Source organism: Ptychodera flava, chromosome 20 (assembly GCF_041260155.1).
Source record: "Ptychodera flava strain L36383 chromosome 20, AS_Pfla_20210202, whole genome shotgun sequence".
Classification (NCBI taxonomy): Eukaryota; Metazoa; Hemichordata; class Enteropneusta; family Ptychoderidae; genus Ptychodera; species Ptychodera flava.
The window spans coordinates 22,017,389-22,038,440 of record NC_091947.1 but is presented as its reverse complement, the minus strand read 5'-3'; the positions used below and the strand labels follow the sequence as shown (position 1 = coordinate 22,038,440).

Genomic DNA, 21,052 nt, shown 5'->3' with positions numbered 1-21,052 from the left:
CTAAGATTAAGACAAGATAAATAAAAGAGACTAACTCAATGAAAAAGTGAGAGGATATAAAATAAATTATAGACACCTGACTTAGAAACTTGGTGTGCTTCGAGTAGGACTTAGCAAAATTAACGTAGTTAGTGCATTGCTTAACAACGATATTTAAAAGAATCTTACCTCCCGGAATATCATCGAGAAAAAACTCTCCAAATGTCTGGAAGTATGGTTCATAGAAGATATCTAGGACGGCGTAAAATGTCACTTTCTCCCCGGCATGTCCCCCAATCACAGCTTGAACCGCAACAGCGTATGCGCTCAAAAATACGAAAAAAATTGCAGAAAATTTCACAGTCGTAGTGAACTGAAAGCAATGAAATTATAAAGAGTAGTTATTTATGCTATCTCCCGACATGTAAACATATACTTTACTCAAGCCATTACTACAAGCAATGTTGAATTATCATTGCCATGGCAGTCTGTACAATCCCTGTTCCATCCCTGGATCTGTAACCTTGAACAGTCACACCTTGGTATTGATTGGATGAATATTGTTACATGATACATTAAATTTAAAAAAATATAACCCGTTTCAAAGATTATCATGTATTACTGAAAGTAGTGCAGAATTTTACCGTTTTTCTAAAATTCAAATTAATTCTCGATGTCAGCTAACACATGTATGGAAGGCTTCTTTTAATTCATTTCTTACTGTAATTCAATATTTTATACACGATTTTTAGAAGGAAGCATTTAAATTCATTAAATTTGCAGCACCTCTGTATTGTGTCAAGTTTCACTTCATAACAGGTTGCTTAATATATACATCAAGAAACTGATGATAGCTAAAAACGCATGAGGGAGCGTTCAGTAATTATGGCTTGGGGGCTAGGAAATGCATCAGTCAAAATACGCGAGCCCTACCCACTGCACCAAAAAACTGATGACCCCCTTTTAAGATGACGAATATTTCATGTCCCCTCCGCTAAAAATTGCTTGAGTAAAGCTGCATTTACAATCGTCTCTGGCGGGAGATTATAGTGTTCCAAAACGTCTCAGATGTTGTCAAACACCCTGCTAACAAATTATCAATGCGTTCAATCCCCCCTTCTTACTTGCTATAGGGATGAAACAGAATTTGCAGGTGGGTAGCAAGTTTATTTGCGCAAGCATTTTCGCACGGTCATACAATTTCATTCATGCCTTTTGGGGAGGGTCACCATTTTTGCGCCACTATTAGAATGAAAAATGTGGCCGATCTAGTACTTTGTCTTAAAATACCAAGTCTATGTGCAAACTATTAACATTTTTCCAATAAGAAACAAACTATATTTTTATATTTAAATATGTTCGATGATTCATGTAAATGTACTTTGCTTGAACTGGCAAGTAAAATGTTCATGTGTATACATAATATGATTTTTGGATTCTATTAATAATGCTTATTCGCTTAACTTGGTAATTTATGAGAAAACTATGAATTTTTTTATCAATATAAAACTGGCAATATATCTGCATTTATAGACGTTGGATGGTTGATATAAATGTACTTGAGTGGAATAGGGTAGTTACAACTTGTATGTTTACAAGAAGTTTGATTTTTGGATTTCACCGAAAGTAATCATCCACAATAAATGAAGAGTCTATGACAAAACTGATTATTTTTTTCAAATGCCAAAGCTTCGTATACTTGTACATATACAGATGTTTGATAATTGACATAATTGTATCTGATTAGAATAGGATGTGTGTACAAGAAGTTTGATCTTGCAAAATCACAACTGAAAATGTTCATCCTCTATGCATGGGAGTCTATGACAAAACTATGAATAATTTAAAGCCAATGCAAACTTGCTATACTTGTGCATATATAGACGTTACATAATTGACATAATTGTACTTACTTAGAATAGGATGGTTATACAAGTGCATATGTGTACAAGAAATCTCATTTTGGAATTGTTGATATATCACACATTGGAGTCTATGAGAAAACTATGAATAATTTTTAAACAATACCGTTAAAATCTGCGCTTTCAGTGTTTAATCACTTCTCATGGTAGTCTACAGGTAAACTATTAAATATTTTCCCTGACAAAACTTGCTATTTATCTAATGTCTTATCTTATATGTAAATTGTTCATTGCCCTCAGCCAGCTCGATTTAGAAGGAGACGGACTTTTTGTAGTGTTGCCAAGGCAAGATGTTCATGAGACAGAAAATCATACTTTTATTCAGATTTAAAGTAAAATGACGTTAGAGAATTCATTTTTATTTCCTAGAATATTTTTGAACACTGAAACTGCTTTTTACGGGACGGATACTTATGGAAATTAAGTGATCCCCCTCTGAGCTGTTAGCTGCATGACTCCGCCCCTCTTTGCGGTTTTCAAATGTAAGGTATCCCCCCCCCCAGATTTTACTGGCTTATCCCCGGAAAAAAATAACTGAACGCCTCCCAAACAAATTGGAATTCATTTCAATTAAGGCGAAGTACATTCATATAAATTATATGACATATATTAATGTAAAGGCAAAGGTAATTCTAAGTGACAAAAATTGTTTATAGTTTGCGCCATAGACAACAATGTATAGTAAAATTATACATTTTAGGTAAAATTTCAAAATTAAATTTCTTGCTGTCAATAGTGCTTGTTCCCTTACTTTCGGTTCCATATTGGCAAGTAATTGTTGCTTATCAATGGCCTACGTAAAGTACATTTCAGGGTTATAGCATAATTCTTAGCTAATATTATTTACGTCATATTGATGTTTGTCTATGTGCCTGTCTGCCTGTCTATCTGTCTGCCTGTTGGCACGAAATCTCAAGATCAGCTGATCTGATTGAAATCAAACTCGGTACATATATTCTGGAAAGGAAAGAACAGACTACATTTTGGTATGTGTCTCTTACATCCGTTAAACCTATTTGTATAAACATAGGGCCAAAGTCCCTGAAGCTACTATAGACATGGATACAAAATTAAGTATTTCCTGTCTGTATGAAATTATCTCACTAAGGTCATCCTCGGGACTTGTAAACCAAATTTTAAAGCTGTCTGACCAGTGGTTTTGAAAAAACAAGCAACTCAACAGTTGACAGAGCTCTGCTGTGTTTTGTAGAGAATAACCTTTTGTGACACATGTATTGATGAAGAAGGTGGATATCTTTGATTAACATTGTAAGTGAGTTCTGTTGAATAAGTTGAGACTGTACATACTCAGAGAAAGCACACTGAAGAGACAAATGTTTGAAACTTAAGAAGTTCAAGGTCATCAAAAGCATTATAAGGAATCATGTAACTTTCATTGCACTGTTTACACAGATTGCATAATTGCTATAAATAGCACGAGGAATCTTCAGCCCAGCTTTACCGTAAAAACCCTATCACTTTGACCACTCTTTTACTTGACCACTCTATTTTTTCCTCAAAAAGTAATTTTATTTTTCCTTACCAAGTCAACCATAAATGGAAATTAGAACTTTCTCTATCTCTATCTTTATCTCTATTGACTATTTTGAGCAATTTCTTTTAGATAACATACAGGGCACAATAAATGACGGTTCAGAATATGTCAAAGTTGGGATTCAGGAAAGTTGCCTTTACATGTTTTAATCCTCCAAGATGGTAAGCATTTCACTATGAACTGTCAAAAAAAGTTGAACTTTCTGATAATTCTACACTAAAATTATTTTGGCTTTGATGATTTCCTAATAAATTCAATTATTTAAAATCATATTAATTATTTTTTTCTGGATGAATTGATAGGGTTTATACAGTACTAGAATTACATACAATGTAAGTCAAATTTTGACCAAAAATGACAAAAAAATTCCTTAAAAATACACATTTGCATATTTCATCACAATTTGAACAAATCTAAGTTGGGTTACCCCTAGGGACCTGTATACCAAATAACAAAGCTGTCTGACCAGCGGTTATGAAGAAGAAGATTTCTTACCAAAAACACCTTTTTTGGCATTAATTTGCCTATTTTCAACAATATCAAAAAATTAAAAAAAATAGTTTCTCAAAATCATATTTTTCATCTACACAACAAATATCAAATCAGTAAGTACTGCGGTTCTCAAGATATTTGAGTGGACGGACGCCTCAAAAACGGACATACATACATACATACATACATACATACATACATACATACATACATACAGACTGACGACGGACGCCGGACGGATACCCATCCCAATAGCTTCTATAGACTATAGTCTATAGTAGCTAATTAACGATGTAGAAAAACAAGTGATTTATTATTGAGAACGGTGGCACAAGCTCAGCGACGACAGCTGACATGAGAATATATGCAAAATTATGAACAAGTTGACATGTAAGCCATAAACCCACTTCGTCTGTTAGGTAGACTAAAATTAATGGTATCGTAAACATTGATCTGGTCGGAATAACGACATTGACAATATGTCATCCCGACAGGTGTAACCACACACGACTGTTATCAATTATTATATCATACCAGTATATTGATGGCGCAAATACAGCGATCTGATTGGTTGAGACGCGAAAAGAACTGTGGTATATTGGCGATATACCACGGCTGGCATACGCGCGAGCTCTCAGCTTGAGCAAAAATCTGTTTTTGTCGTTCCTCGCCAGAAATTCAATATACTGTTATGATATGATAGCAATAAATCACACCCAGCAACGTTATACCACTCGATTTTGACCAGTTCACTCAATATATGCACTCGCTATCGCTCGTGCATATATGTCGTGAACTGGTCAAAATCTCGTGGTATACCGTCGCTGGGTGTGCTTTATTGCTTAAATATAAAATCCAGATAATGATCGACACAGAAATTGACGTAAATGTTATCACACTTGTGTAACTGGTTAGTAAAGTTGTTTCAAATTTACTAAATGGTCGGTAATTGTAGTTAAGTTGCGGCACATAACAAATGGACGATAGTGTTATTTCACAGTAGGCTCCATCTGCATTTGAAGAGATAGAGCATTAAAGCCTGTCGGCCGGTAAGAACTGATAAGTGTCTGTAGGGTAAAGATTTCCCCAACTTTTCATCTCCGTACATTTCGACAACTTTCTCGGGTACTGCTTCTAGCGTATGTACACCTGTTTTTCGAAGGATCATGATTTTTTTTGTCCAAGGACTTCATACAATGCAAAAGCAATAACAGTTTGATAACAATTGGACTCTGACTTTGCCGTCTACAATGTTACTCAGAGCAGTGTTATATAAGGAATGTAATATGATTCTGTGTATGTGAAGTGCACCTTAAAGTGTACTCCCTGGCGTGTGTTTATTATGAGTCATAAGAGCTCTTTCTTGATTTTCACCGCAGTTAACATAACTCAGTGCAACTGTCAAGGCAAGCTTTTGAACAACTTTAAAAACCAAATACACAAGAATGATAACATGTAGATAAATTTCACGGTCCATTCTTATCTTGATTTTACCGTAAACAGGGCCTGACAAAGCTTATATTTACCACAGTTTTTATGGTAATGCCTAGAGGTAAACATGTAATGTCTTGACACATATATACAAACAGCAATATTACCCATACAGGTACATCTGCATTACGCAATTATTTCATATTCCCCCCCGGTACTGCTTGAAACCACATTAGCCAATTTTGAATGTAATGCAGTATAGTATAACGGGTGACAAATACCATTAATTAGTTTTCAAAATGTTTATTATGATTTGACCATGCATTATTAGGACAACACATACTAGTACTTCACATTTTGCTTCATTTTTGTTACGGACTTTACTTTGAAATCATATTAATAAAATGAAATACATATATGAGAAAAGAGCAAAATAATTATGGCAAAATTAGTATGATCTATCAGGTATTAAAGGAGATATTTCCTACGTTATTGATTTGGTTTTTATTTTATGGAACAAATAATCGTTACTTTCTTACTTACCATGAGTTTAATCATTGAAACCATAGGGCCTAATACTTTACTTGCAGTATAAAGCCGTAAGATTCTCAATGTGAAAAGGGAGTAACTAACAGCGTAAAAGAATCGTGCAGCTTGTCTAGAAACGGTAAACCAACGACAAGTGAAGGCAATTATCACACATATTATTGGAGCCAACGATAGCTGGTTCCAAAGTTTCTTCGACCATAGTTTGAAATGTTTCCATCGTGTAAAATTAGGCCCACGCTTGTACAGATGAAACATCTGAAAAATTCAATAACGATCCCACTTTGAAAAGTTAGCTGTCTTAGGATTTGTTACGGAGTACATTTTGAAGCAATAAGATGATTAGATACAGTCGTAATAGCATATTTATTGTTTGCTATTGCATATCTACCGAAAAGCACAGCCCTATCATGTTAAATAAAACAAATGGTCACTTTATTAGTAAATCTGATACTAGTTATATGAGTTCCTAAAAACCATTCCCTGCGTACTTGTCGGTCATACACATCAATTTTTCCAAAATAAAAGTTTTTTTTATGACCAAAACATTTGACTGGCAAGATCGATTTTTGACGGTAAATTTTCTTGGCGATTCTCTCTTACCTCCCTAATTGTTTCGATAAACAAAGTGACAATCCAGATGTGCAGAATGATGTCTATTGCAGAAAAAGTGCTGTCAAAATTGCCAAACACCATTAAATACGCATATAGAAGCAAGAACACAATAAAAGTAGCCTGAAATATAAAAATACGTTATTGTTAAAAATCATATCAAGTATTGTATTTCAAAGTGTACTAAAATTATTAACGTACGCTCGACAGTTCGACATAATGAATATCTGAGACTTCTAAAATCATATATTCCTAACTCAAAATAACATTTCGTATTTTTTGGTCCACCCCAACTTCATAAAAGTGTTGAATTTAATGGTATTCAGAAGTAATAAAGACCAATACCACGTTCTGCACTGACTTCATTTGAGATATTTATGTAATGTACATACAGACAAAGATATGACATATACAATCAGTTTTAGCATTCTGGGCAAGTCTAATTTAATACAAACTAGGTTTGACTAAAGTTGGATATGTGAATGTTGATAATCGGTCATAATAACGGCAGAATTGACTTAACTAAATATGAAAGATAACGTGAAAGTCATTCTATAATCGTTGGAAGAATATTATTTTGCAATATATTAAATTACATTCAATGAAACACTTCATATGAGGACAATAAGCCATTGTAAAGACTGATTATCACCTTAAGAGAAGATGCTTTGAGCACATATAAAAACGGCGAACATAATTACAAAAGGGTAATCCAAGGAACCCAACAACATATTGAATTAAATGAATACATGCTTCAGTTGTAGAGAGTAGATATATAAGTTGACTCTCAGAGATTGACAATGAATTTTGTGCAGTAAAGGAAAAGTTGATTCAAACTAAGAGGCAGTTTAACATCTCTGAGATCACTATTTGATATGCCTTGGGGAATATCCAATAAAAATATGATATTGAATAATTTGCATTTTTATTCTTTATGTGCAACAACGGATACGAAGAAAGTATTCAAACACTTTCTGATGGAGCGATCATAACCGGGTTGACTATTGCCTATTCAATGGTTTGATGTCGAGACCCCAAGAAACCCATATTTGAGAAGGTCTCTTAAACGAGCAGCTGTAGTTCCTGGGGCAACTGCTACCAACGATCTTCTCTGAGCAGAAAAATTGTATTGTGAAAGAACCAAATAAGCAGTATAACCATGGCAGCAGTAGGAATGATCGGTTTTGGGCAGTTTTAAATGCAATGACTTTTACAGGCGTACCGGTATAGCAAAGAAACTGACAGGCCATGATAGTAAGAGAAATGCATGACTTAACTATAATAATTAATTAAGATGCCGAAAAGTTCGGGGAATAACAAAAAATGATTTATGATTGGAAAACAAAGTAAGAAGGTTACATCCTGGCAGCAGAGAGATTATAACATTAAACAAATGGGGATCTTCAAAACTTGAAATGCATAATAAATTGAAAAGAAACTACCCCTCGGTGCGTAAAACAATGAAATACATTGTTTACCTTTGAATCTGCTTTTCCCTTCAGTGCATTAAAAAAAAGAATTTTGTCTTTCTTATGATAATATTTCCTACTGTTGAGCTAAGAATCCTTTCACTTCTTCTGTCTGAAGATTGCAGGATGCATGAAACTTAAGTAACATATCATTAGTTTGTACTTGAAGTGATTTGTGTTATTAAACATGGTTGGATAGATTCGCATTGATTGAAATTGTTATAATATGGCACTCGATTTAATTTGGATACGCAAACATGACAATAAAGTCCGAAATTGATGTTTGCTTTGGTATGTTGAAAAGATTTCATAGAAGGTAAGAAGATGAAGACGTTATGGCATTCTCTATTTTAGTACGAATACCTTGGATTTTTCAGGGATGTAGCAACATGCAAGAGCTATAGCGGCACTTTGTTTTTGAGAATAGGGGGCATGACACAAACTGAATATTATAGAACAGAAAACAAGTAAACATCTATTTCTCAAAGATACTATCAGGCATTTGGTGGTGGATTAGTGGAGTTGGTAATGGATTAGTTTTTCAGAACCGTAGGAACAATTTCATGTGGATGTTTTCGGCATTCTCTGCTTATGTTAATAATATATTGTTTATTTTGTAATATAAGTCTTCCTGTTTCTACACACTTGCATTTTAAAAGGTCATACACCATTGATGAAATCAGATTATGGAACTAGCAAATTGAATCTATATCATATGTATTACTGCTATGAAAATGTGATGATTAAAGTAAAGAGTGAGTGAAATATGCTTACAACATGACATCCGTATTTAGCCACTGGCGCTCGGTAGAAGGCAGGGCACTTTTCAAAATATGACCAACCTAAGTTGAGAAAGTATATATTAGGGTTAACTTCATTTTCAACACATTTTAATGCCCAAAAATTAAACCAAGTGACGTTCTTTGGTTACACCACGGCTGTGTTTCTTTGCAGCTCTCAAACAGATAATGCCTTTGACTGTTCTGGATATCAAGTTCAGATACATTTGCATTAATCTCTCTCCGAGTCTATAAAGCTGATATCAGGAGCACATAAATGAAAGTATACAGTGTCAACAACTGTACTCTGAGACTCTTACAAAATGCAACTCACTTAACATTCTAAACAACCTTCGGTTGGTTAATGTGAGAGGTCGAAACTCTATGCACCTAATAGCAAAGAGGAATGTCGGGGAATTATTTGAAAAATTCAACTGCTGACAGAACCAACACTAGGTGATATCAACGCCTACCGCATGTTCAAAAGAGTTATTGCCTGCCCTAACATGTTAAATGAATTACGATAGGCCCGGGTATTTTGTATGTTTTCGAATCTTTAAGCTGTAAAGACTATTCCTTTCGACAAAGCTGTTGGCCTACGGGTTTTCATTTTTTCAATAAATTAAACCATGGAAATTGTTAACTTCATATTCTTTCATATAAGAAATTCTATTCAGGAGATATTCTAGCTTGTAAGCTTTTTTTGACCTATTTAGTACAGAAAAGAGGGAAAAATATACAGTAGTAGAAAAGCAAGCTAGCTTTATGTGTCTCGGCTCATGGAACATTAATACTAACTTTCAATCGTAATTCTGTGGGGCTCAAATGCGACAATGTTCGATTTTGTCGAATCCATTACTACTTAATGTTTTTGTCTCATTTACAGTTGGTCATTGCCATTGGCACTAACGTTTTCTATGAGCACATTAAGGTAAAATCAAACCTGACCTAAGGCGTGTGTGCATTGCCTCTGCACAATTTGACTGAGTGCTAATGCATGGAACTAGAATACGCTAAAGCATAACATTTTGTTAGGTGAAGGATTCCATCGATTTACGTCAAACGCCTTAAAAAGTATCTTTTACCGCAATAAGAATATTGTAAAGCTACACTGATCTACTCGACATTTTCACTCACTTGTTTCCTCCGATTCATTGTCTCGGACTTTGCCTGAAATAGATTGAAACGAATATGACTGAGATATTGGCATGAAGTTTATCTAAATAAGAACTTTTCATTGATCGCACTTCTTTTCATATTGTGTCTATCTATGGTGGTCTTCTAATTCATCAAATATATGTCCTTTCGTCATACATTTTGCCACAAAGATATTTCAAGACTTTGTTATTTGGTTCTGCGGTCTGCCATCCATGACACTTCAAACCTCATAGCAACTTCGTTTATTTTTGTTGTCGCCTCATAAGAAAAGTAATCAATTTTGTCCTGGTACAACATTCGACACATAATATTCGTCTTCACCTTTAGATAATTTCTCTCTCTCTCTCTCTCTCTCTCTCTCTCTCTCTCTCTCTCTCACACACACACACACACACACACACAAACACACACACACACACACACACACACACACACACACACAAACATTTTGTTTCGATGCCGTCCATTTTCTTCATTTTATTTGATTTATATGTCATGACAGCTTTTAGCTTACCTGGTTTTTCTTCAAATTTCACTGGTACACACCCAGCAAAAAACCAGTATATGGGAGATAAAATCAAAATCTGTTTTTCGGAGATACAAATCGAAATTTTAATATTATCCTTATTATTTTATGCATTTTAAATTAAATTCTAAGTAAACTATTGCAGTTTCCGCTTTCCCATCTGAATTCATTAAAAGAGCCTTAAGTCGTCTAAAAATAAACAAAATAAATAATTTCCTAAACTCCGAAACGCACAAATGCTCATAAAAGAACGTGAAAATCAAAGTATAATTTATTTAGTGATAATCAATGTCCTTACCTTCCAGTGTTTTTCTTTAATATCGATTGCTCCTAACCACATTTTACGTAACTTGTAATGACAACAATCCTGTGAAAGAAAGTCCTTGGGAGAGAAATTGTACACAAACTTAAGACAGTAGAAATGTCCGTCATTTCAGTCAAAATCAATATATTCTAAATGGGTAATCTGATACTATCAAAAATAGAATTGCCCCTTTACAAAAGTCTACTTAACGTAATAATGTGTTGAAAAATATATGAACGCTACATATCCATCTACTTTTAAAGTAACTGTAAATAATAATTGAACATTTAAAATAATTTTCTCAAGGTGGTCGTCTTGCACCCACACTTAATCATGTTGTTTGTGGGGAAAGATTTTTACTCTTGTGTGTAACTACTAAACTGAAACACAGTAAGTTTTATCATGTGAACATTCTAACGTCAAACAGAAATGTATTCCAAATGGCCACATAACGACAATATCTAATTTCATACGTACAAAATGTACGTACGTCTTCTATTAGATCAGATTCTGCTCTCGTTCACCTGACAAAAATCCTTATCTTTACGTTAATAACTCTGCCGACAATATTCTGCAGTAGACTCAGACTGCCAAAGGTCAAAGTGACTCAATAAAACCATTGGTACAGTATGTCGAATATTTAAGGAGTACACCTAGACCTATACTTCAAATTTATGTAATAAATGCTTGCTTTAGAATAAATATTTACATGAAAAGTATATTTCTAAAGAGCTCGAATATAGTCCTTCTTCAGGTAAAAAGTAATAACATCTTTTACTGAAGTTTCATGCATCCTGCAATCTTCAGACAGAAGTGGAAAGATCCTTAGCAACACTCTCATTTATATATTTGGGATGTACCATTCTATTTGAAGGTGGTGTTAAACTTTGGTAAATAATATTTGTTTTATGCGACATTTTGAAACCAACTCAGAGCCTTTGTTTAACAACGTAGATTTGTCAGCATTGATAATATGCAGCTTTTCTGATATACAATGATTACATCACTTGCTTATGTTAGAGTAGCTCGATACTTTGTCAATAACTGATCATGAAATCTTAGTATATCAGAAAAGCTGCAAAATATCATTGTGGAATTATTAAGCTGACATTGACTGGTTCAAGGGAATTCGGAACAAGTCAAAATCTAGATTCATTACTTTTGACAAGGTCAACTTCTATTTGATTTTGAGAGGGAATACACTTCAATTTCTCATAAATGCATAATGCAATCAGGAAAGACCCTCCTTCCCTTTGACGACATAACACCATCAGCGATCGAAGTCATGTGGTTAAACAGATTAAATCAATATGTCAAGACCAACCAATCAAGGAGTACAAACTTTTAGTACAAACATGGAAACAAACATCGCTAAGAAATTTCTTCATGCCGTTGATAAACATTTTCCTTAGGCTCCCAAGGCCTTCAATAGAAACACAATTAAATTCAGTTACAGCTGTATAAAGAATATGGCCAGTATAATCAAATTTCATAATAAGAGGGTAACCACACGAAGCCAGCTTAAAAATCAACCAGCCGTTTGTAATTCCCGGGACAAGTCTACGTGCCCGTTAAAAGTTGACTTTCAAGCCAAAGGTGTCGTTTAAAAAGGCCAAAGTATCAATGCATGCATGGTAATAAAGGTATAAATTTGCCTCACCCGATCTTCGCTAACTACGCGTAATCGTTCCGTAAAAAAGTATGAGAACAGCACGTAACTATCACAATTTAGTTGGTCTCTTAAGAGCAATGACCAGGTGTTTGACGTATCATGGTCAGTTATTGACAAAGCAGTGAGTTACTCTAACATATTCCAGCGATGTGATCTTTATATATCAGAAAAGCTTAACATTATCAATACAATGCTGACTAATCTACGTTGTTAAACAAACGATTTCAGTTGGACTCAAAAGTGTTGTCACCAAAGCAAATATTTATCAAATTTTAACGCCACCTAGAAGTAATGTAAAATAATAAGTCTAAACCCTATAAAGGTCAATATCCTAGTGATAAAAGCAGTCTGATGATTGCAAGATCCATGAAACGTAAATGACAGAGATTACTATGAGAGAGACAGTGACGGAGACAGAGACAGAGACAGAGAGACCGAGCGAGTAATTTTCACAGGTTGCCATCGATAACTTTTTGTATGCAAAGTACGGCTGCAAGATTTTGTCAAGCTAGATACTCGGAATTTTCGCGGTTGAAATTTAAATTTCGTATGTACAGAAATTATGCGCAGTTCATTTGAATTTGGCCGGTCTTTCTAAAGACGAAAAAAATAGCAAAATGCGATAATGGTAAACGCTCACAGAAATGATAAGTTTGCATTTAAAAACAAGGACATGTACCTTTGCCTTTCCTCTAATAGCAACTTCAAGACAATTGTATTTTCTCCATGCCACGTGTCGTTCTTGCAATACAACTCCAGCCTTCTCTGCATTTTGTTTGTATGCTATTTCAATGAGGGCAATAGCTTTTCTTTCGTATTTTCTGTAGGAAAGCAAGGACGAAACTGCTGTGAAAATGTGCCCATTGTACAATAGTGATTGTAAGAACAGATGTTTATCTATTCTGCAAGGTTACACTTGGAGGTTAACTCAATCAATATAATTACTGCAGTCTTACAGTATCCAAATCAATTCTTCTAGGAGTACACTTTTGCTTCCCATTTAGACGTATATTAACCATCGGTTCAAACAGCGCGTAGGTTCATTATAGTACACTTGACTAAAAACAGAAAGTGTTAGTTTGTTGCTCAAAACGTTTGCAAGGAAACTTCAAAGTACTCTCTTTCGTAACCAGGAACAAATGGTCAATATCCACTGTGTTGGCTTTCTGTGCATGATTAAGCTCAGAATGTTTGAATAAAAATAAAAGAAAATTAACGGCACATGTTGGTACAACTTGCAAGGCAACCCATCATATTTTGTTTTAAATTCTGCCATCCGTAGATATCGCACTTAAATGACTGTCGGACAGTTGTCTGCGCTTTCTTTTTATTGCCAATTAATGTATAGCTCACTAAGGATAACTGTCGGATAACTATATGGGGGCCTTAATCCCCTTTACAACAGGCTCTTTGATAATGTAAAATGACTATGAAATTTGATCTCAACACTGTTATTCTTATACATCCTCGTTGGTTACCCGACAAAGTGGTTTCGATTTATTACTGATCACTGCATTAACAAAGATTTCTAAGGTATGCTCGTGTTATATATCTGTGTTGATTGACACGATGAAATCTTACCCTCCTTCCAAGCTAAAGTAACAAGAACGTTCTAGTACGTCTATGTGCATAAATCAAATGTGACTGCCAGCAGTCCGACGAAACAACATATTGAACCATATATGACACGTTAAACAAGTTGAGTTATTTCAGTGATCTTAAATTCGAACAAAATCTGAAGACGTAATGATTAACATAGGCACTCTGATAATTTGCATAATGCCTATATGGTTAATACATTACTACAAAATAGCATTTTCGCCTATACACCGTGTACTAAAGCAAGCTATGGCAGTGATTATAAAAATAATAACAATTGGTATAAATCAAATATGGTGGCTAACATTCAAATGACATGTAGTCTTATAACACGTATTAAACAAGTCATTTTAGTGATTTTAAACGTCAGATATATTTCCCGGGCATGACGAAAAAAACATTGGAGGTTCAATGTTTTACAACGACACTTAATTTGAATAAATCCTATATGGCTGCCAAATTGCTTCGAATACGAAAGGGTTCCGACATACTTTTCAGCACTTGGTTCGAAAAGAAATTGTTAAGTCCTTGTCAATTTATTTTTTAAATATGAGAAATATTATTTGACCCATTTAAGAATAAAAATAATTTATATATTATTTGACCCATTTAAGAATAAAAATAATTTATATAGGTCTGTGTAGAACATAAATATGTTAAAACACCAATAAATATACTGTTTTTCGTACAGAATTTTAAAACTGATTTTAAAGACTTACATGACTTCTAGAAGTATCATATGTTGATACGATTATATTGATAAGATTTAAGAAAGTCATGCGATTTGAACTACTGTGTGATTTTCTCATATATGACGACTTTAATGATTGTGAGTCTTATGAATCATATATTCTCTTTTTGAATTGGTATTGGATATCATTTGTGCACGGCATTACTGTAAAAAAGCATGTAATCTGTAATGTTTCAAGTTTTAAAAGGACACATACGATAACTTTAGTTTTTAGCTTACACCGATCCCCTCATGATGGATGGGTGCATCTTTAATACAACAACATAGCAAAACTGACAAAGAACACATAAGCAAAACACACAGTATAACCAAAATAACAAAAACCAAAAATGTACAAATCTAAAACATAGCACTATTGCAAAAAGTGTCGGATTCAAGAAACAACGCACAAACTCACAAACATTGAAATCAGCATGCTTAGAAATTCAATATACCAACATGCTAAGTTATTTAATGCATACATTACCTCGAGAGTTCTGTATAAATGTCGTGTTTTTTTTGCTCTCTTTGTGGAAGCTTCTCCGCAACAGATTTTAAAGCGCAGCTTACAGCCAGTGACGCAATTATCGGATCTTCCAGCTTTGACCATGTGTAATCAGCAAGTTTAAATCTGTGACGATAATTCAGTAACGAGTGTTCAAAAATTCAATACTTATAATTTCCCTTGCGGTCACATATTTATGAAACGAGTAACGAGTAACGAGTTACAGATTACATGCTTTTTTACAGTAATGCCGTGCACAAATGATATCCAATATCAATTCAAAAAGAAAATATATGATTCACAAGACTCACAATCATTAAAGTCGTCATATATAGGAAAATCATACAATAGCTCAAATCGCACAATAGTCCAAGTCGCAGTAGCGAGTGTTCAAAAAGACGACAAAGTATATCCGATAAATTTGTACGTGGACATTAATCGTAGAAAAATTCGTAATTAGTTGTCGTTAAGATGTATATCCTCACATCTCTATTCCGTAACCTCTCAAATAATTTATCAACAAAGTAAATATGTGACAGCCACTTACCTGCTTGTAGTAATGGCCAACAGAAATATGCCACAGATGAGTTGTTGATCCGGAGATTTAATATACCCAGCTTTATCGTCTGTCTTTACATTCTGGTCAACTGGGCATTTAAGATGAAAATTTAATATTTTTCAGTGTATGATATTTAATCAAAGTTAAAAAAATAACATATTATAGATAGTCACCCGTCGATAATGAATTTGAATAAGTGACAGTTCCTACTCAAAACATGTGTTGGTGAGTTTTTGACAGAGTTTTGAAAGCTCATCTATGTATGAAGTAATCGTTCCATAAATATGTGACTGCTAGGGAATTTATAAGTATTGGATTTCAAGGAAGTTCTCTTTCTCTGCTAGGAACAATGTTTTGTTATCCCAATATTGTCATTTTGATCTTACAGCAATGCCGAACCTACGAAATAAATAAATACTGACGTCAGATGAACCTACTTGAACTGCTTTTCTGCTTCAAGTATTTTCGAATAGCCATTAGCAGTTGTCTATCCACGTCGAATCGCTCTTTACTTTCAACTTTCTATGGTACAGTAGACCGAATTGTGGTGTAAGTGTGAAAAAACAAAACAAAAAGATTATCATCTTTAGCCACCTAGAATCCAAACATATTTCACAGACAGACAGCGACAAAGCTGCGTAAGATAAACAAAGGTATCTCACAGAACATAAAAGTCATATTCAGCAAAGCAGAAATTAAGACATGATGCCAGTATTTTCTTAGAAAATCGTGGTATCCTTCTTCACAACTGGCATAACCAATACACAAATTTTATGTAATTGTGTTCTGGCTGGTCAAATTTGCACGACGGCATTATTAATAACATCTGCAATCATTTGCATTTAAATGAAGAGTCGGTCCGTTCTGATAGAGTTGCCCAGAATTACATAAATTTGCCAGAGTTACATAAATTTGCCAGTTTTAGAAAAAATACGAAAAGCAGGCTCCAGTACAGTGTATGAGTTAGGACATTTACACAACGTAAGCTTGTGAGGTGATAAAGGAATATTGATCTTAAGGTGTGGGAATTTATGACACTTAGATCTGATTGTAAAACTAACAGATAAATTTTAAGTTTGTGTTTGTATTGAAACAGAGAGGCGATCATTTCCAAACCAAAAAGATTTGGTTGTTGATTTACGATTTACAGTTTTTTGAACACAATCGACTACAAATGAGATAGTCTTATTGGGTAACACCTAATGGTAAACTAAGGTTGTGACATACATTTATAGTTAATTGTTAGGAATATATATAACTTACTTCGAGTGTTGTAGTATTGAACGGACGAATTTGGACAACGAGGTTTTTAAGTAAGGTGAAACTTTGCAATTGTTCTGAACATCTTTTCGAGTACATTAAAAAGTGGAGGTAATATTTTTCTGGGATGGTTGGTCAGTTTACGTCTTGCCTGAGACACATAATCATCTCTTTCTTGTTCGCAGTTGATACGGACTGTAAAGCTGTGGACGTATATACGTTGTAAACTACTCTTCAAGGTAATATTGCAATTTAAGAAAATTGTATAACAGTAACCGAACACGGATAAATATGTAGCATTGATGACGTTATGCCGAACTTTTGCAGGAATGCAACGTCTAGAACGGGCTATACAGGCTAGGTGAATGCATGCTGCAAGGTTGTCTCTGACAATTCAGGATTAATACGATGGTTTCAATCGGGTTCGAACTCACAACGTACAGTACTTAATCACCTAGCAGAGAAGCCACAGACAAAACTGCTTGGCCAAATCCCCAATCTTAACCATTAAGAATCTAACCATTTTGATAAAAGATAAATTTTGCTCAACTGTGGGCATTGATGTCATAGAGGGTCGCAGTTTTAATAATTTTGATATCATTTCCTGCCGTTAATCAGGGTAGAAGGCTGTAGCCGACTTGGAGCTCATTTAAGTAGAGGGAAAAGGGCGAAGGCCTACATACGCCACCCAGAAACACCACTTTTAACCCTTATCTGACTCGAACATTATTGTCAATCTTAATACATTGAGTCCTTGCTGTAAGAGAGCTTTTGGACCTTGACGAACTTGTACAGGCGAAATTTTTGGAATAAAAACGGAATCAAATCTTTAGAGAGATCTAGTATTTAAATGTTCCTTTTGAAGCTACTGAATTATAAGGCTTGTGTCTAAATGCTCAATCGAGGTGCAGCGCTTGATAATGCTTGGCCAGCAAAAGGGTTCGAGATTGTAGCTTGGCTCCTTCAATAGACATTTAGTAGATGAATGCAGAGTTCTTGACTTTGCTTTTCCTGGATAAGGTCCGTTATGTAAGTTAGTGAGAGTCGTTTGAGGTCTTTGTTTTTGTATACAGAATTTTAAATTAAGCTACACTGGCGACCACTGAAGCTTCTTCAGTGCGTTCATGTATATAATTGAGCTAGGAGTAGCCTAAAGCTTGAGAGAGCTTTTGACAAGCTTCGTCGGTGCGATAATGTCGTATATCTCCAATGTTTTGAAGATGGGAGTACTTGCATCGTTTTCAGTGATAGTACTGGATTTTCCTGACTTTTAAGCATATCACCCTGATGTGGATATACGTTTGCTGTAGCAGAGGCGATTATCATACAATGCCAATATTTATGTACCAATGCAGTCAATGAAACAGAACTCTCGCTCATAGGAATTCAACAATTTGGCATGGCATACGGCTAAATTTGAAACGAATAAGTACCACTATCGTTTTGAATTCGTTCAATTTTAACTTGTTTTCAGTCATCAAGATATTGATGCTGATATTGCCTTTCCCATAATTTTGACGGAAGACTGGGTTTCATATGGAGACAAAAATGCCTACAACTGATTGAAGTTGACATAGAGATGGAACTAAAGGCCATGCTGTCTAACAACCTGACCAGTGGGGTGATGTAAATACAGAAGAGTATAGAACCAAGAACAGACTTTTGTGATATAATATTTTCGATAATGCAGGATGCTGTTGAGTGCCTCGAACGAAAACCTGAGTAAGATGATTAAAGGACGTCATTTGTTTCACTGACGTTGAACAGCTGGTCGCAAATAAAGCGTTCAACATGTTTGATAAAATTTGGAGCAGGGAAATACGGTAATGTTAGAGATGTCATGCTTGTTTTTTTACCGTTCTTAAAGATGGACATTGTTGTGATAACGGGTAGGAGGCGAATGTGGCTTTGATCGACGCAGTCCTCTGTTCTTTTAGGAGGTGGTGTTTTATGTGTCAGCGACGAAATGGCCTACACACATAAGTGGACATGGCAAAAGTCTTCCCGCTCTTATTCTGTATTACCCATGATCATGATGCTATTTTGATGTTTACGAATGTCCGAGCGGTTTTGACTGTGCATCTTCGCTATGTGACCGGGTGCCGTTTGTTATGAGTTTGAACCCGATCAACAATCTATTGTATGTGTTGTTATTCCAAAGTGGCTGAACAGCAATTGAAGCAGATGGTTCCCACTGCTGATGACTATTAAGACATTGCCTTATCCCAACTAGATCCATGCTGGTATCAATGGAAACTCATCCACCTAGACCCCTTGAGATTTTAGGGATACGATGTTTGAAAGCCTTTTAGGTACCAAATAAAATACGATATATTTAAATGTTTTTGACATTACTGTAACTATTTCTTATCAATTCTGATGTATGTGTACACTATTCCCATCTAACACAGGCTTTTATGATTGCCATTACAATTGCTATTCTTTGCCGTCTATCACGTCGGGCTTATAATTTAGATAAACGTTTTCCCCTGGACCAGTTTAATTGTTAATGTTTGCCCTGGTACAAATGTCTAGAAATGTAACATGTATAACATGAAAAGAGCTGTAATCTGTCTCTTGCAAGCAAGGTATGCAGTAAAATATCCTACAGAATTATACCATAGTTTCCCGGTACGAATTTAACCATGCAAAATTCGGCTTCATGTTTTAATAAAACGAATATTCCGAGTATACTTGCTGAAAACTGGTTATTTACCCTCAGTCAAGAATGACAAGACGATAACCAAAAAATCATAAAAATGAGAAATTATGCCCTTCCTACACTAGTCATCTTCCTTTTGGATCCAGTAAAGGCACAACTGACAACCCATAACGAGAAAGAAGATTCTGAAACCAAAACTAAAATTTGTTCATTTACCGCCACAGATACACACAGTGTCATATGCATACCGGAAACACGTTTTTTCACCTGTACTATATGACAGAATATGCCTTTTTGGCATTTGCTTTTGTACATTTCTTACAAAGTCGACATCTGGAGTATGTTTGATAATTGATTTACCTTTTTGTCGGTCACTGATATGGTACCTGTATCCAAGTCAACAGAGATGTTGTATTTGCCATCGAGCAGTCCTGGTATATCTGTGATTTTCTGATTACGGAACGCTTGAATCACGAGAGGCTTATTTTCCAGTATCAGTTTAACAAGAGAATTAAAAATAAACCCAATGAGGACGTTTTTGTTTAGACCAGGATAAATATTGTAAACGTGAAAAATCATTCTCCTATATAGAATAAGTCAATGTTAAAATTCTTTGTGAGTTGATGTGAATATTACTTACATTTCACCGCTATTACAACAAATCACTTTCTGAGTAGGCTCTTGCCTTTACTATCAATTCTATACGTCATACCCATGATTGTGCAAGTACGCCTTGGTAAGTTCATGTGTTCATTGACTATACTGACTGTTATTTCTGACCAAACTCGTGTTGTGAACACTCTACAGATTTTTGTCACATTTTTGCATATAACACAATCGGAACTAAATTGGGAGAATGGGATCTATACAGTTTTCATATTTTTCAAAAGGGTTGTGTGCCCTATAGCTGAATGTTGCAATATTACAAATCACTCATCAAAACAAGTGCATAGCGTAAAAGGAAAAGCATATGAGCTTACATTTGAAGATTAAAACGACATTACTTCTCTACCCACTTATCCAAAATTAGTTCCTATCGTGTTATATTGTTCTTTGTGTTCTTAGGGAACACATTCGACACAATCATTTGAGATCAACATATTTTCCATTGTGTGGTGACATAAAAATATGAAAGTGTGATACAGTTGAAAGGAGAGACTTACCGAACCGCAGCCTTTCAATTTTGCTGAAATGCAAGTAAAATACTGTCGGTCATGGAACACTTTCAGGCTCTCATACAGTATCATACCAGTATTTGACTGGCAAATAAAAGATAGCCAAAGTCAAAGTTA

At 34.9% G+C, this 21,052-nt stretch overlaps 1 protein-coding gene and 2 long non-coding RNA genes across 3 annotated transcripts; all 3 read right to left on the bottom strand.

Annotated features, from left to right (window-relative positions):
* Positions 1-174: 174 nt before the first annotated feature.
* Positions 175-6,624, bottom strand: LOC139120313 (uncharacterized). Its single transcript, XR_011549072.1, has 3 exons — positions 6,529-6,624; positions 5,923-6,183; positions 175-352 (listed from the first exon to the last, which is right to left on the bottom strand). It is a non-coding gene; the product is annotated as an uncharacterized lncRNA (long non-coding RNA).
* A 2,155-nt stretch (positions 6,625-8,779) lies between these two features.
* LOC139120312 (uncharacterized) lies at positions 8,780-10,529 on the bottom strand. Its single transcript, XR_011549071.1, has 3 exons — positions 10,458-10,529; positions 9,923-9,955; positions 8,780-8,848 (listed from the first exon to the last, which is right to left on the bottom strand). It is a non-coding gene; the product is annotated as an uncharacterized lncRNA (long non-coding RNA).
* A 76-nt stretch (positions 10,530-10,605) lies between these two features.
* LOC139120811 (transient receptor potential cation channel subfamily M member 2-like) lies at positions 10,606-20,225 on the bottom strand. The gene is made up of 7 exons (XM_070685379.1): positions 20,121-20,225; positions 16,276-16,360; positions 15,827-15,926; positions 15,262-15,405; positions 13,125-13,266; positions 10,768-10,851; positions 10,606-10,629 (listed from the first exon to the last, which is right to left on the bottom strand). The coding sequence occupies exons 2-7, from the start codon at positions 16,313-16,315 to the stop codon at positions 10,606-10,608; spliced, it is 534 nt and encodes a 177-aa protein (XP_070541480.1). The 5' UTR covers positions 16,316-16,360; positions 20,121-20,225.
* Between the last annotated feature and the right edge of the window lie 827 nt (positions 20,226-21,052).